Source organism: Ailuropoda melanoleuca, chromosome 6 (assembly GCF_002007445.2).
Source record: "Ailuropoda melanoleuca isolate Jingjing chromosome 6, ASM200744v2, whole genome shotgun sequence".
NCBI classification, from domain to species: Eukaryota; Metazoa; Chordata; class Mammalia; order Carnivora; family Ursidae; genus Ailuropoda; species Ailuropoda melanoleuca.
Genome location: NC_048223.1, coordinates 125,666,633 through 125,684,316, shown reverse-complemented (window position 1 = coordinate 125,684,316; position 17,684 = coordinate 125,666,633). Strand labels below are relative to the sequence as shown.

The following is a 17,684-nucleotide window of genomic DNA, read 5'->3' as shown; positions in this document are numbered from 1 at the left end:
CTCCACCATGCTCCACCAAGCTCCACCATGCTCCACCAAGCTCCACCATGTTCCACAAGCTCCATCATGCTCCACCATGCTCCACCTTGCTCCACCAAGTTCCATCATGCTCCACCAAGCTCCATCATGCTCCACAAAGCTCCATCATGCTCCACCAAACTCCATCATGCTCCACCATCCTCCATCATGCTCCACCATCCTCCATCATGCTCCACCAAGCTCCGCCATGCTCCACCACGCTCCACCATGCTCCACCACGCTCCACCAAGCTCCACCACACTCCACCATGCTCCACCACGCTCCATCATGCTCCACCACGCTCCATCATGTTCCACCACGCTCCATCATGCTCCACCACGCTCCATCATGTTCCACCATGCTACATCATGCTCCAGTATGCTCCAGAATGCTCCACCATCCTCCATCATGCTCCCCTTATACTCCTCGTGTTCCACCATGCTCCATCATGCTCCCTATGCTCCAACATGCTCTTCATATGCCACCATGCTCCCCTTAGGCTCCATCATGCTCTTCATGCTCCGCCATGCTCTCCTTATATTCTTCATGTTCCATCATGCTCCCGTGTTCCTCATGCTCCATCACTATCCACCACTGTGCCTGACAAAGTACGTGGCATATCGCTAGAGACACCATCCAAACGAATATAAAATGGCACACCCAGTTAAGAGAAGTAAGAGAAGGGACAAACAGCAGATGAAATCCGGCACTTCCCGATACTGAAAATAAACATTAGTAGCAACAGCTAGACGGGCGGCCATAGGTGAACTAACCTACAGGAAACCAGGGAGATGTGGAAACGCTGCCGAGGCTGGAAAGAGGGACGGGATTTGTTCCTGGGGTCGGAAAGGGCAGCAAGATGGCTGGATTACAGGACACATCGTGGAGACTTCAGACATTGCAAAGGTAGTGAAGAGAAGACCATGCAAAGGAAGCAGGGCTGCTGTGGGAGGCCATTTCTAGCACCGCCCAGCTCCACACCTGACCTGCAGAGGGTCAGGCAGAACTGGCTTCCGGGAGCCCAGGAGAGGCTGGGATTCAGAGGAAGAGGCTGGGACTCAGAGGGAAAGTGCTGAACCCGAATGTGTGGGCTTAAAGGACGGGCACCCAGCACAGCTGCTGGGCCACGGGGAAGGTCACATGACAATCTCACAATGGCTTCACGAAGGTACATTCTGTGCAGAGTTTAAACAGGGAGAAACTTGGCCATGCAGTCTCCTCCTACAGATAAAATGGCCCTAGAGGACAAAAGACAGCGTAGTGGGGTTGGGACAAACAGATGGACACAGAGAAAGAGTTAGAAAGAGAGAGGGTGCTCAGGCAGCCCCAGTGCCAGACCCGTGGAGGAAGCCACTGGGAACTCCAGCCTCAGGACACAAAGGACAATGTGGGCAACTGGTATTATTATCGTTGGACTGATGAACTGGAGAAGCTAAGGGACTGTCAGGGGTCTCTAGACTCTGGGCGTCTATCCAGGAATTTCTACTCTAAAGCCACCTCTGTCAGCCAGAATACCACTTTTCTAGAGGAAATTTGCTGTGCTCCCCCTCTTGTCCTTTGTGCGAACATTTTTGCTTTGAATATGTCATGATACTCTTGTATCACAGTCCTTCATAGAAACTGAACCAAGAGGAGATATGTATACACAGAGATTGAGAGATTTAAAGGAATTGGCACATGTGATTCTAGAGACTGGCAAATCCCACTTTCATAGCACAGGCTGGAAACTCAGGCAGGGTTTTCACACCATAGCCTTAAGGCAGAATTTCTTCTCCAGGAAATCTCAAGTCTTGCTCTTAAAGACTTCAACTGATTGGATGAGGCCCACCCACATTATTGAGGGTGATTTCCTTTACTTCAAGTCAACCAACTGTAGATGGGAACCACATCTACCAAATGCCTTCAACCCAATAGCTAGATGAGTGTTTTACTCACTGGATGCTATAGCTTGGCCAAGTTGACATGTAAGATTAATGATCCCAAGTCTTTTGCTCTGGGCTGAACCAGACCCACCGGTATCGGCAAAAAGAGCTTTGATGTGCATCACGCCCCACACAGTCCCTGCTCCCCTCTCACGCCCGGCTGCTGCGTTCAGGCTGTCACCGGACGGGGAGGGAGCACAGGCTTCTCTGTGTTCATGGGAGACAAACGAGGAGCCCCAGTTTGGCTTATTTGGGTGCAAAGGCTTATTGGCTCATCAGGTTCCCTGTTAGGCTTTTCGGAGGCATCACCAACTAAACAGTAGACGTTCAATTCAGAGGGCAGATTGGAAAAAAAAAAAAGTCCTGAGAAAACCCTTAAAAAGTAAGCAAAATGCTAAAAAGTAATCAGATAGAATGAAAACACGAGAGCCAAAATTCATGATGCCAGCCAAGACTTCGGGGAACGTGGACTGTAATGCCCGACACCATAAAAGAATCGGAGCCGGAGAAATCTGTAAGGACGTGGAATGATCAAATCCCCACAAGAAATAGTAATCTAACATTGATTAAAAATGAATTTCTTAAAATACTAGCGAGCACTCTTCAAGCACCAAGGGTGGTTTTTAAAAAAGAAAAAGACTTCTACACTGTAAAATACAGCTCATGGGCTATCTTCTTTTAACAAAGATTTGAGGAAAATATATATTAAACTGGGTACTTAAAAATAAAGTTAAATAGGGTTAAATAAAGATGGATTTGTAATAGACTGGAGAGCATTCTGGAAGGCAGGAGAATAAAACCAAAATGTAGCTGAATGTGTGAGAGCTAAGTTTGGCTTTGAGCTTCCTGGCACCCAAAGCAAAAATAGAACATAAGATCCTCACCATTCCTGTTTTAGAGCATGCACTCTCAACGAGGCAATATCACCTCTAAGGGGGTGAAAATCGGTGCTCAGGGAACAAAAAAATCTTACATTGCTCATGTAAAAAGCATAGATACACATAACGCACATAAATACATACATAGTATATCTGTACTGTTGACATTTCTTGATGCGGAAAAGATTAGGAAAAAATATCTAAAAAGGCTCCTGGGAAGCTAATGATGAAAGAAAGGTTGAGAAATATATCCACATATATTATTTTTTCCTGAGCAAAAAATCTATCATTGCATCTAGATAGGCAAGCAGTGCCCCTTGACCTCATCCCAGGAGTGTCTTGAGAAGACACTTGACACAGGAGTTAGCTCTTCCTTGACTAGAGTTTTGCAGTCCAGCCCTTGAATGAAAAGGTGAAGACATCTTGGGTCTGCATATTTTCCAGCTCTGGACTTCAGCGTGGGATTCCCAGCAGTTGGGGAGCATCTAGCGGGGGGGGGTCCCCTGAAGTGTGAAGTCTGGGAATTATCCAGGAAGACTTTCGGGAGGACGCTGTGCAGGGAGAGAGCTGGAACCCAGATGCCATTCTAGAAGAAAATAACATTTTTTTTTTGTAGGGCCAGGAACTGTTTTTACGATTTGGGGCAACAGCTTCTGCAGTGTGCAATGCTGGCTACCCGACAAGGACCCATCGCCAGGGCCCGGCCTCTCCCGTGCTCTCCTCTCCCAGGTTGGAGTGCCCAATGCACTTCTTTTAGGATCCTGGACGGTATGCAGTTTCCAATACACTCAACGGAGGAGGAATATTTCTCTCAGTTGAGGAGTAAGAATTCACAAAGGAAAACATTCCATATTCACATCAGTCTCACATTTCCTGGCGGTGGACTGGATATTTATAGTAAGGCCAAATAAACGGGGGGGGGGGGAGGNNGGGGGGGGGGGGAGGGCTGTGATGGCGCAGGAGAGAAGGATCCTGAGTTTCCTGGGTTCTGCAGCAGGTTTCCTGGAGGTCTGGTTAACGGGGCTGTAGAGCGGCACGTCCCGTGGTTGCAACAGGGACATGTCTGGAAGGAGCAGAGAAGTGTGCTATACGGGGAAAAGAGGAACTCACTGCCGCCTTTGTTTCTCACCACCTGAGATCCACAGAGCTCTGGAGTCTGACGCTGAATGAGGCATCGCACTAAACAAAACCCTCTCTCAAGTCAGCAGCTGAAAGGCTGCAGGGGCAGAAATGACGTGCAGCCGGAGAGCCGGGCTGGTCTGAGGGGAGACAGCATCAGCAAGCTAGGCCCTGCCCTGCACTCTCTGCAAGGACGTGCAGACACACAGAGGGACACAGGCGCTGTCGATCTGGGTCCCAAGTGAGAGACCACAGAGGTGACGAAGGCAGATACACACATACAGAAACGCAAGTCACAAAGCTCTTTGAGAAAGAGCAACAATGGCATTTGTACATATATATTTTTATGTCGGGATAAAAACGGTAGTGTTCAGACACTGAGTCTTTTTAAATGGCTTTTTATTTTTTGCTGTCAACGAATGACTTTTGAGCCTACTAGAAAAATATCGTGATTACTGTGGATAAAAAAATACAGATGACAGAATAAAGATATTAGGTTATACAAAGTTAGTTGTTTTGTTTTCTTAATCATCGTCCACCAACACTGGCAGGACTTTGGAGCTTAGGAAAAAAAAATCAACAAAATTTAATTCGTGTTTTTTACACTTCCAGAAGTTAAAAATTAGGAACACATATGGAGAATCATTTGCAGATGTCTATTACAATAAACGGAAGGATCAAAAACATTAAAACTTGAGTTCTAGGAACCATCATATATACAAACTTCTGTACAGAACGAGGACAGAAAGAACTCGCCCCATGAAAACCATCTCTGCCCTACAGGCCTTCTCTTTTTAAAAAGAAAGAAAACGGATCTTCCTATACTTGTATTTACTTTCCCACTTGATCCAGGATTTCTAATGGTGTTTCCACTCCATAAATTAGTAACTGTGCAGTATCTGAGAAATAATCCTATTTTAAATTATAACAAAGGAAAGCAGGAACTTCCCTGAAAGGGTTGGCCTTACTGCCCGATACAGGTTGAAGATACACTTGACCACAAAGTCACACCCGCAGAAAGAGGGCTGTGAAAACACCCGTGGGGGTCCGCTGGGGGTCGGCCTCGGGAGAAGACGAGCGCTCACTCGCAACATGGTCTCACAGGCGATGGCCTCTCCCCTCCGACGCTGCCAACCCCGGTCCACCGTGTTTTGCTCACGTGTCATTCAGCACAAACGGAGGGCTTTCGGGCAAGACTCAGGCTCTCTCAAGACAGACACAGTCAGAAACCCCCACTTTTGATGAGCACAACAGTACGTTCCAGACCCACATGCACCTTGCTCCATGATGCGCAAGGCCACTCACGCCGCAGCTGGAAAGAAACTCCTTTTCAGGACAAGCAACTGCACTGCGTGTCCGACACCACGGACCCCACGAGTAACCAGCAGACGCGGGAGGAGACGCGGAGGGGGCAGGCGGCAGCTGGCTCTCCGCACGGGCCTGCGGCCCTCACTGCACGATGCCGGAGTCCACCGACGTCTGCTTGCGCGTTGTCTTTGGGGGGGGCGGAGGTGGGGTTTTGCTGGGCAGCGGGGGCGGCACATGCTAGAAGACAGACAGAAGGCAGGCGTCACGTTACTGACGTGCACCAGGTGGGGCCTGAGCGGCGGGCACAGGGCAGCCACGCAAAGTGACTCTGCACCCCCCGGGGGCGGGGGTGTGTGGGGAAGGCCATCTCTGCGTGACTTGGGGCTGGGCAGCTGGTGGCGACAGGCCTTTCTGGCATCTCCGATAAGCTGCTTTTCACGAAGCGCCTGAGGCATCTGCACAGCCCTTGAGAAGGGAAAGCGCTGCTCTTGGCGCAGCCGCTTTAATTCCAGGTGCTTATGATCCCGGGGCCCCTGGAAACGGACTGGTTTCAGAACTGGACAGTTTAAATGGTGAAGAGCCAGGGTACAGGGGCAGAGCAGACCCAGGGCCACCCCGGTGCCTGGCGCTGTCCCGGCTGAGAGCTCCTCGATGAGGATCCACGGGCCTTGGCTCGTGCCCCCTGAAGATGTCCCTCAACCGTTCAGGGACAAACAGGGCCTTGGACAGGCTCTCCAGGGGTGGGCGAGAAGCCCTCCCTTGCTCTCGGAACTAGAAAAACCTCACGAAAGAGAGTTAGCTGGGTACCTGTGGTCCCCCTACCCCAGGGACCTGTTTAAATGCAGTTTTTTGTCCAGTCTCTTCCCAAACTGCAAACTGAGGGGGGATGAACAACAGCAGGGAAATGTCTGAGCTCCTCATGAGGGAAACACATTATAAATACAGAAGGGACGCAGCTGTGTCTCAACGAAACTATTTACAAAAAAAGGTAGTGGGTCAGGGTGCCTGGGTGGCTCATTCGGTTAGGCGTCTGACTCTTGATTTCGGCTCAGGTCATGATCTCATGGTCATGAGATCGAGCCACTTTGGGCTCTGTGCTCAGTGGGGAGTCGGCTTGGGATTCTCTCTCCCCCTCTCCCTCTGCCCTCGCCACACACCCTGTCTCTCTGGAAAAGAAGAAAAGAAAAGGCAGCAGGCTGTACTTGGTCCATGGGCCATCGTTTGCCCTTAGAGTCCTGCAAATGATTTGACAATTGCCAAGGTGATAGGAAGACCCCTGCTAAATGGACCTGTCAGAGCAGGAGGGACGGAGGGCAGCCTTTGGCAACCCTGCCCATCACAGACACCTGCCTCACAGGAGATGCTCTGTAAATGTGCGTGGGCCAATCAAGTAAGTGAATGAGTGAGTGAATGAATGAATGAATGAATGTGGTGAGTAAATGAAGCACCGATGAACGGACGGATGAACAGACAAGCAGATGTGACGGCTCGTGTAACGCAACGTGAGGGAAGAAGTGTCAAGGACAGAACAGTGACACAGCAGTCTCTCCCCTAGTGACCAAATTTCCTCCCGATTCGCAGACAAGGAAATGCTAAGACGACCCGGTGCCTAACACGCGGAAGAGAATAAATAGGGAGACAAGGAACTGAGGTACTGACATTGAGACATTATAGAAGAATAGACTCTGAGTCATCTCAAGGTCGGTAAGAACAGTTAAAAACAGACAAAAGCAAACACCTATTTCGAGATGTGATAAAATGATTGCTTCTGTCCACGTGCAAAGCTACAGTGGTGGGTCAGAGCGAGCCAGGCTAACACCGTCAGATGCAGGCACAGTGCTGCAGACGGCCTTTGTGCCAGAGAGGAAGATGGGAGGGTTTATCGCTATGACGCAAAATGACAGGTCAGATCGCTGCTTGTAAGAGCCATCTGGAAAGAAATGACAGCTTAAAGTGGCGACAACCAGAGACAAGGTTGACCACAAGCCCGAGGTCGGATCAATGACAGGGATGGGAGATATCGATCCCTGCGCCCCCCCCCCCCCCGAGACAGACGAGCCATCATTCTCCTAAAACAGCCCGCACGGCCTGCAGAAGGGAACACCCTGGAAACACCACTGCCTCCAACTGATTATGACACACTAATCCACAGGCGTGTCACCGGAACTCACTCTCGTGCTGTAGGGAGATCAAACAAGAAACAAACAGCAACGATACTTGGGTAATGAATCTAATTGAATTCATAACCCGTTTATAAAGGGAGCCAAGGCTCGCACGTGTTCCTTCCTGACCCAAGAGTACGTGGCATCAGTCACTTCAAATGATGTAGCAACGGCACTGGAGATGAGAAAATGTTGCCCATGCATGGATCTGTAACAAAATAGATTTGGTCATATTTCCAAGTTCAGAATTTTCAGTTCACTGGTGTAGGGAGACCCGACGGACATTCCTGCTTTTCCAATTAAATAAAAGTATGAAAACAAAGGTGTGATCGGTTAACTAAGCTGTTAGGAAAACAACACCCCAACCAATCAATGCTCACTCGACTCCCTGGGCCTCTTTCCTTCTGACTTAGAGTTAAAAGTCAGCGGGAAAGGCCAGACTCCCGTTTCTGTGGTTGCAGCGAACCATTCCAGCCTCCCGAAGAGCCATCACCAGGTAACATGGTCCCGTCTCCAGGGCCAGTCCCCCATCGTGGCATCTTTAGGGACAGAGGGCCGAACTGAAAGGCACTGTGGCCTCAGGTCAATCACCCCTTCAGCACGCAAGGTGAAGCCCCACTGCTCGTCTGTGTTTTTATATAAAAGGAAGAATCGAATACGTGTACTGAAAATAAATCCCCTTTCTCTTCTGCCCCGCTCACAGGAGGAGATAATAAACTTGCAGAACACTCCATAAAAAAGTACCCACAGAAAGAAAGAACGAGCATGGAGGATTTATATTGGTTTTTAGGGGGGGAAAGTGTGCAGGCTGACCTTGGCCTGCAGCCAACCGAGAACAGAGAACCTTGAGAACCAGAAGAGGAAGGGTTGGATCTCTAAGGAATGTTCCCAGAGCGGGGTGGATGCCACAGAACCAAGATCTCGTGGACAGAGTTCGACCGCTTTGACCTCTTTTCTCAAAATCAAATGTGGGCTGGCCCAAAGCAAGCACGCTAACATCAGGAAGGAGGGATTTCTATTTTGTGGAGGGAAGGCTTTTTTAAAAAACCCACGTTTCGGATCCCGGCTGACTTACCCTCTGGTGAGGAGGAGGGTGTGGGGGCGTGGGCGAGCTGATCAAATCCTGGTTTTCCAGCAAGTTCCCATAATCTGCCATGCCGCCTTTGAGAGGCAGGGGGGGCGGGACCTCGGCCGTGTCCATTGCGGTCATGCTGGTCATGCCGTTCAGCTCCAAACCTGGAAAACCGGATTGGTTTAGAATCAGACGTTCCCCACCAAGGCCGAGTGCCCATGTGGCTGCTTCATCTCCTTTCCAGGAGAGGCAGGGGAGGCAGAAACGCACATCGATGGAGAAGAGAGGTGAGCTGGGAGGGCTAGAGAAGGTGAAGGGTCAGATCCCCTCCTGAAGGCACGTTCTAGAAAGAGAATACCAAGTGCCATAAAGATATCTCAGGCGACAGCCCACTGTAAAAACAGCCCTGTCGAGCCCGGGCCCCTCCTGACCCCTCCTCGGGCCTCTGTGTGTTGGTGGCATCTAAACAGTGGGGCGCCACAAGGACTGTCTACACCTGGCGTTTTCAGAGCCTGGCTGGCTCTCTGTGGCCCACGTCCTCGGCTGTTCCCCGCAGGGCTGCACGAAGCCAAAGCTAACAACGGCCAGCCACGCACCGTTCCACGCTGTCTCAACAGGGAGACCCACGCTGTCTCAACAGGGAGACCCACGCTGTAGGACATGAAGCCATCAGCAGCCCCGGGCTCTGTGGCTGCTTCTGTTGAAGAACCTGGCGGGGGGGGGGGGGGACAACGGGTTTTTAAAGCCAACTGACAGAACAGCCTGTTTCGAATGGAAGGAGAGCCATTAAAACAGGATACTCTCTCAACCCTCGTGGGGACGCTTAGGAAAAAAATGTGTTTTTCTTTTACCTGAGAGGAAAATTGACATTTTTACGGGTGGGTCCCTTCAAGGTTTCCCCACTGACCCAGTGGGTGAAAAACCCTTCATCAGGGGAAAGGCTTCCAGGGGAGCTGTGGGTTCCCGAGCGAGGCCCGCCGGTGAACCCAGGGCAGTGAGAGAAACTCGCTGACTTCTCGCTTGCTTACCTGTGTTGTGCTAAACCGCACAGAACACACAATGTGCCCTTTTAACCATAATGCATTGTAAAATCAGTGGCTTTGATTTTACCACTCTCCGTTTCTAAACTCTCGTAGCATCCCGAACACAGTCTGTCCCCATAGAGCATAAGCCTCCCCACCCCTCTAACCCACCCTCCGTCTCTACGAGTTTGCCTGTTTTATATTCCGTGGGAGCGGAATCCCAGAATACGTGTCCTTCTGTGTCTGGCTTACTTCCTGAACATAACGTGTCTGAGGTTCATTCATGAAGTGGTGTCTGTCAGAGCTCCGTCCCTTTTCGTGGCTGAACACTAGTCCGCTGTGTGGCTGTGTCTTTGGACACACACTCGGGCTGTTTGCACCTTTTGGTCCTGTGAAAGATGCAGCTGCAAACGTTCACATACAATGAGTCCCTGTTTTTAATTCTTTAGGGTGTGGGCCTGGAGCGGATTTGCGGGGGCCCGCGGTGACCCTAGGTTTAGCGTTAAGATACCACCGAAGTGTTTTCCAGCTGCCATGGTGCCTGTTTTTAATTATTTAAAGGAAATAATAAAATAGTTTTAGAAGAAGATTCTGCAGTAATAGCGTAAGGATGTGAGGATTGATCCCAGAGACCATCTCCTTCCCAGCGTCCGGGAAGGTGCTCCCTCAGTTAGGCTCACCTACGGCTGCCGGGCTGACCCCCGACCTGATGGTCCCCAGAAGGGCCACTGCTCCCTTTTTAGCAAGAAGAAAAACAGGTGCAAAGGACAATGGTCCGTGCCTTCCAGAGCCTCTGCACAGGGCAGAAGAAGGAAGGCGGGTTCTGCCGAGGAGGAAGGTGGCCCCGCACTCCCTGCCACCTTCCTCCTGCCAAGACCGCTCCTCTCTGGCAGGCCTGGATTTAGTGGTGAAAAGCTGATTACCACTGGAAGGGGGTTGAACTGTGTCCCTCCAAAATTCATGTCCACCCAGAACCCCAGAATGTGGCCTGATTTGAACACAGGCTTTTTGCAGATGAAATGAGTTAAGGATCTCAAGATGAAATCATCCTTGATTTATGGTGGGCCCTAAAGCCAATGTCTGGTGTCCTTATACGAAGAGGAGAGGACCCAGGAGAGTAGGCCACGTGAAAAGAGAGGCAGAGATTGGGGGGTACATTTATAAGCCAAGGAATGCTAAGGATTGTCAGAAGCTACCAGAAGCTAGGAGAAAGGCATGGAACTGAGTCTCTCTCTAAGCCTCTGCAAGCAAGCCTGTTATCTTGATTTCTGACTTCTGGCCTCCATAAGGGTGAGGGAATAAATCTGTTGTTTTAAGCCAATAAGTTTATGGTAATATGTCATAGCAACCCTAGATTTTGGGAAAAACTAGAAAAATTAGTTATGTGCTTAGCTTTCCAGAACAGCCTGGAAATGCTTCTTCACTTTACGTTCCTCCTGAACACAGGAAGGCCCAAGACCCTCGTGTTGCTCGTATCCTGTGATACAAAGAGGGAGGCTGTCCATGCACCTCTCATGACTCCCCCAGCTCAAGGGAGGTTCTGAGAGCTCACTTTTCCTCCCAGGGAACGTGGGAAGACTGATTTGCCGAAGCCCGAGGGGGGTTCCCTGTGTGCTGGATGCTTGTGGAAACCCCATCTGCTGCAAGGGGAGCAGGGAGCCTAACTTTACAGACTGCAGGCAAGGAGGGAGTCACAGAACAATGTCATGAATTCCAACGTGGAGAATGTTCCACTCACTCGACTGCAAACTGAAGCTGAGCTTGGCCCTTGGCGCGACTGGAGGGGGTGCTGGCTGGGAGGACGGTGACGACGGGGACACTGAGAAACGTCGTTCACTTCCAGTGACGTTAATCACCTGGCTCTTCGGTCTCTGGGGCCGCAGGGGGCTTATCTATGGTGGAGGAAAGAGCACAGTTAGGGTCTGCCATGGCTGAGTTATGTCACCCACGATGCATGGCTTGAAGTCCTCACCTTCAGCACCTGTGACTGTGACCTTACCTGGAAATATGGTCCTTTGCAGATGAGGCCATTAGGGTGGGCCCTAACTCAAAAGGACTGGTGTCCTTATAAAAAGGGGGAGATCTGGACACATGCACACAGGGAGAATGCCAGGTGAACGTGAAAGCAGAGGTCAGGGCGATGTCCTATGAGCCAAGGTATGCCGAATATGGCTGCGGGGTGGGGAGTGGGGAGGCCTGGACACAGCGAATGTGCACGGGGACTGGCAACAGTCCTATACCATGACGCACGTTCTGATGACTCAGGAAACCAAAGGATGCTTTCCTGGTGCGACGCAAATTGCCCCTGGAGGACTCTCTGTCCTGCCCCAGGCTCTGAGTCTCGGCTGAAGACCATGGGATTGTTCATGCTATATCAAGCAGGAAGCTGAACCTAGCCCCCCGGAGTGAGCAGACATACAGCCTCTGCAGAAGCTTTGGGGGCCAGGTGCGGGGCAAAACGCCAAGGTCACCCCAGAGGACCCAGGAACGCTAGCGGGTGCTGGCGATGACCCCGGGAATGGGGCTGTGCCTCCACTCCGACAAACCTGCCTCCGACTTGCCCACCTGCTCTGCCCCGCAGCCCCTGGCTGGTCGCGGGCACTCGGAGCCTGACCTACGAAACTTCAGGTGCCCATAGGTACTCACAGACCTTGATGACCCCTGTCCTCTGCAGGACGAGGTCCCTCTGGGGAGAGACAGGTAGCTGGGCTGGACCGAGAACGGTGAGTCTGCCCCCAGCCAGAGGTCGGGCTTCCCGACCCCGGAGACGCCACGGCTGTGGTTATTCCAAGGGTCATCAGAGGCTGACCGGGGGCCGGGTTCTGTGCTCCTGGTGTGTTCCTGTGCACTTGCTGAGGGCACTTCAGTCCCACTTTGGCTGAACTCAGCCCATCTCTGCTAGTGTCCCCGCAAGCAAACAGGGCCACAGTGAGGAGACACAGAACCTGCATGTGATGGCCAAGTGCCTGGCCTGATCTTTGACCTCTTTTTACACAACCTAGCTGTGACCAGCTCTGCCACGTTGTTCAACTTCTCTCAGGCCCTTGTTTTAACAGCTTAAAAGGGAGCTTAAATGAAAATATATGAAAGGACATGCAGAGCATCTGACCCCCTGGTAAATATCTTGTGCTTCTGTTAATTCCCCCACCCAGTTCTGATGTTCTGAGACTTGAGATCTCTATCCTGGGCTTGAGAGATGGTGACCTCGGCTATGACAGCAAGGTCACTGGCACCCCAGCTTTCCGGAGTAGCGGACAGAGAACGCTGGGTAGTTCATCAGAGACCTCTTCCTCTGGCTGCTGGAGGCCCAGAGCCTGGGCACAAGGGCCAGCCTCTGGCCAGTCCCCTTCCTGCGCTCTGACGTCCCTGGCCAAGCTCATGCTGCAGTCAGAGCCGTGTCTGAAGGCCTCAGAAGGGCATTCACCTTCTTGAAGGCCGTGTTGTGGCTCCGAATCTGCCTTCTGCCTCTAGACAGCCAAGCGACACATGACTGCCAGTCTGAATGGCACACAGTGTGGGTGAGACATACCCTCTGGCTTTGAGATATAAACAAGCCAAGAAATATGTCTTATTAAAAGGTGGTCCCATGTGAGCCTTTTTGTCAAGCAACCCTTCAATCACAGCTAGGACAGGTCATGGGCTCCTGCCTGGGGCGGAAACGCTCCTGGCCACCGTCCAGACAAGTGTCCATCGTTTCTAGGGGGAGGTGGTTCTGGGCATGACTTAACCTTTGAAGCTGACAGCCTGTGAGAGCCTCTCCTTGATTTCGTTTCCAGTCCCCCAATAGCACTTTCTGAATAAAGCGCACCCGAGAAGCTGCCCGTGCCTCATCTGTGCCCCCAGCCTCCCCCAACGCTGTGCGCTCCAGCGAGCAGCAGCCCTGGGGCCAAGAGCGTGTGGCACGGGTTTAGGTTAAATCCCAGAAAGTCCTTCTAAAACATGGCAGAGAAGTAAGTGTGGGGCACATGAGGCAGGGAGGCCAACATGGAGCTGCGTGCTGCGGGCAGAACCCAGTGGGAGGGGCACTGGGACTCCCACCAGGCAGATTCTAACTCGGGGACTACCTGGGGCTTAGAGCTTTCGGGTCAGGAAGGTGAGAGGCAAAGGCGTTAGCCGACCTGGAGGACTGTTTTCAGACAACAAAAGCATTTTTGTTCATCTTCTGGGATGTCAGGATGTGTCCTAGAAGCAGCAGAGTCCCTCCGGGACAGAGATGAATGCTAAGACAGGCACCTTCCAGAGAAGAGAGGCTCCACTCTGAGCCTCTGCGTGCCCTACAGCATTGGTGATCCAAGGGGAGGGTCGAGGGAGACCTCAGATTTGCAAAGTGACTATTTGATAGGAAATTCCGTGAAATCCAACTGACAGCTCCATCGGCTAAATGTGGAGCAAAGGTAGGTCCCAGCAGCTACCGCAGGGTGGGGAAGAAGGTTCCCTGAGAAATTACCGTCTCTGAAAGAATCACAGCCTCAGACTGCTGCACAGACATGTCGGTGGGTTTAAATTCCTTATCAAATATCTCTTGATGTTTGCTGTTCCTTTTTTCCTTCTTCTTGTCCTTCTTCTCTTTCTCTGGGTCGTCCTTGTCCAGCTTATCCTGGGACCTGGAGTGCATTTTCTTTGGCAGGAGAGGCTCCAGAGCAAACCTAGAAGAAATGGTTCTTTAAATCACTCATGACTTAAGAGGAGAACAGTTGCTTCTCACCCTGCAGATAAATGCAAGCCGGTTCCCGAGCAATCTAAGCCCTGACTGGGAACTGTGCAGTCTTACAGGAAAGGAATGATTTATAAAGAGAGGCCAGGGGGAATTAAGATACATATTAACAAGTTGTAACAGAGAGACTGTGTTTGCAAGCGGACAGGATCGAACTGGAAAGAAAGAGAGACAAAGTGAAAAGAAACAGGACACGTATAGGAGGATGGGGGAGATGTGATTGGATCAGACACAATGACATAAAGGCATCATCTCAGATTTCTGATGGGAAGATGGTATTTGGGGTATATTTCAAAAGGGGTGCCCTCACCTTGTAGAGATTCATACTAAAATAGTCACAAATGCAATAAGAATAAACAGGCAGATGCTAATGCAAAGAAATTTCTGGTATCTTGATTCTGACCAAGTTCCTACAGCCAGCTCAAGATGACAGCTATGTTGGCTGCTTCAATTTGAAAGCCTTTTGGATGACTCCATGAGCAGCAAGCCCAGTCCAGCTCGTAGGTACATGGAAATGCCCTCCGTTTTTCAGCTGAGCACTGAGCTGGAAGACATGGGTTTTGGCTCTGCCACCTATTGGGGAGTCTCAACACCCCCTTACCCTGTGGGCTGGACATCCCCAGTCTCAAGATTAAAGGAGGACACCACGGCCCTTGTGCCTACTAACACCAACTGGCTGGTATAAAACCATGTTAATGGTTAGTCTACTGAGTAAGTGGATCTGAGACTAGCTTCTAAGGCACGTGTCAAAGCTGACCATGCACACACGTCTACATGCAACTGTGGTTTGCTCTTTTAACACCAGACTGGGGCAGCAGTGGGCGGGGGGCGGAGGGAGGTTACATCCCGTTTCTGTCCTAGTAAAGCCATATCAGGAGAGAGAAGAAATGACTCCAGTTCTAAGGTTGGCGTTGCATCCCCTGCAGCAGGAAGGAGTTAGGAGGGAGGGCCAACATGGATAATGGTATGAAAATGTCTTCAAAACTTTATAAACTTCCAGTTTATAAAACAAATAAGGCACAGGAATGAGAAGTACAGCATAGGGAATATAGTCGACAAATACAAAATAATCGTCAAGATTTTATTCTAGGTTTTGTGTAACTTGAGACAATTAACGGCAGGGGGAGAAATAGATCAGTGGACACCTTTTAGCTCAGGGGGATCACCGGTAAACATCTCGATGAGTACATGAAGAACCAAGAGAAAGACAGGTTACATTTAAAATTCTTCATATTATGAGAACACCTGCTGACAAAATGAACTTTTATTCTTTATGTAACCTGTGCCATTTGGGACCAAAGTCTCATTTTCTCCACATTAATTACATAGCTAAGGGTGGTAACCCTAGAATGAACAGAAGTCTGGAGTCTCATAAAGATGCCTTCTAGTTCAAGGTTAAACAATGCCTCCTGGGAGAGGGAGGCGTGTATTCACGCGTGTGATACACCACACCTCCGTCTAAAACCTCTAGATCAGTTTCCACCCTCTCCCTACGTTCTAGGAAATGTATAACCCTTTTCATAACTAGCTTGGGGATTTTCTTGGGGAAAAGTTGAATTAAATTTCTTCAGCAATCTTGCTCTAAGAGAAAAGCACACATGATTTAAATACCTCTAAATTGAGAATTTCCATATGGATTTGGCTTTATAAGTAGCAGTCACTGATAAAAATTACTGAAAAAAAATGTGGGTTTAGTTTTCAATCCTCAGTTGGGCACACCGGTCATCGGCAACAAAGGGCGCTCAGATCTGAGCTGTTCCTGGGGGCGCTCTGGAAGTGTGGGTCCACGGGTGGAAGGGAGCCTGTGGGTTTGGTAAGGAGATGGATGGAAAACCAAGATGGGATTGCGCAAACATACCACCGTGCAAACTCCACAGTAAAACAATAAGCAGATGTTCTCTGGGGTTCAAACTGCATGATGCATTTTCCCTTTTTATTTAATAAGAACAAACTTTACATATTTGCTACTCAAAAACACACAAAAATTTATCGATATTTTTTAACACTCGAAGTTAATGCAAGAGACACAGTGGGAGCTCAACCCAAATTAACTAGTCTAGTAGCTTCTTGTTTAGCTCTTACTCAATTTGTGCTCAACAGCAAACCCGGGGTCTCCCGAGGAGCCTTGAGGACAGAAGGTGGCCTTGCCTGACAGCGCGGGACAGTTCTGCACTGACGTGACACTACGGAAGTGAGCAGGACATGGAAAGTACAAACACACAAGCAACAAGGAATGTACTCTATTTCTTCCAGAATGTCCAGAACAGAACTGGGGAGGCTTTAAAATCTGACAGAAACCTTACCCAAAGAATTTTTTCTCAAAAACTCATAAGACCCTGAAAGTCATGCTGGGCACTAGAGTTGCAAAGTCTTGGAGGTTTTCAGTTTCAAAGATGGTTTGGATTTTAAAGAAAAATCCTCCGCTGTGATCAAACCAACCCAGGGTCCTGGTGGCTCCTCACAGGACCCACCAAGTCCCTCCGTGCTGCTGAGCCAGACTCACCCATCGGAGCCCGGCCGGGAAGGGGTGCTGTCCGATGACAGGGAGGACACGGAGGCCACCGACAGAGGCCGGGATGAAGAAGGCATCGTGAAGGATCGGACCATGGACCGGGGACGGCTGCCTCTTCTGTCATCCAGACTTGAGGGCTGACAGTGAGAGAGAGAGAGAGAAAGAGAGACTTGTTTGACGCTCTTGTGCCAAAAGACTTCTGGCTTGCCATGGTCAGACTCTTGGGACCAAGTGGTCTTAGCAGCCTGGATTCTAGACCAAAATTGTCCACACTTTTATGAGCAGGGCATTTTCTTGTTCAGAGTCAAAGATGAAAATGATGATTATTTCAGGGTTTTTTGAAATCTTACCTGATATTGTGAAAAATCTCATAACTTTTTTGTTTTCTCTAACATTTTAAGTGCAGTTTTCTTTACCAACACCACAATGCATCAACCTGTTCCAAAGCCATCGTAGAATGTACCGACCAGAAAATTTATAGAGCAACATCTAGATTAAAGAAATTTATAGAGTAGCACCTAGATGAAAGAAACTGCAAGATCATTAGATGAACTCTGTCCATCTCTGCATGTTGATAAACCATGCAGATCACCAAAACACACAGACGTGTCTAACTGAATTTCTCTAGAATAAAATAAGGTGCCCCTGCTGCTTAATTAAAGATGCATTTGCTCCCCCGCCCCCCCAGGGACTGGTACAGTGGGGCGGATGAAGCCATGGCTGGAGCTGCTCAAGCCCCTTCTCCCAGCCAGGCTGGGAGCCAGAGATGCATTCTGCAGAAAAAGGGTGTCTGGATGGAGTTTTCCATCCTCTCTTTGAAATAGGATTTACATCACCCAAACACGAGCCACTGAAATACAGCTCTTGTCAATATCTAATTACCTAGAAAATGCTCGTGTACCTGCGCCCCAAGACCAGCTGCTGCAGAGGCTCCTTCCCTTAACCTGCGACGGAGGG

General features: G+C 50.0%; 1 protein-coding gene across 1 annotated transcript in view; it reads right to left on the bottom strand.

Moving 5' to 3' along the window:
- Positions 1 to 4,319: 4,319 nt before the first annotated feature.
- DOCK1 (dedicator of cytokinesis 1) overlaps positions 4,320 to 17,684 on the bottom strand; it is a 468,169-nt gene continuing 454,804 nt past the window's right edge. Inside the window, exons 48-52 of the mRNA XM_034663641.1 lie at positions 16,719 to 16,864; positions 13,949 to 14,147; positions 11,240 to 11,393; positions 8,483 to 8,643; positions 4,320 to 5,482 (exon numbers count right to left, since the gene is read on the bottom strand). Of these exons, the coding sequence (XP_034519532.1) occupies positions 5,387 to 5,482; positions 8,483 to 8,643; positions 11,240 to 11,393; positions 13,949 to 14,147; positions 16,719 to 16,864 (756 nt within the window). The 3' untranslated portion in view covers positions 4,320 to 5,386. The remainder of the gene's footprint in view (positions 5,483 to 8,482; positions 8,644 to 11,239; positions 11,394 to 13,948; positions 14,148 to 16,718; positions 16,865 to 17,684) is intronic.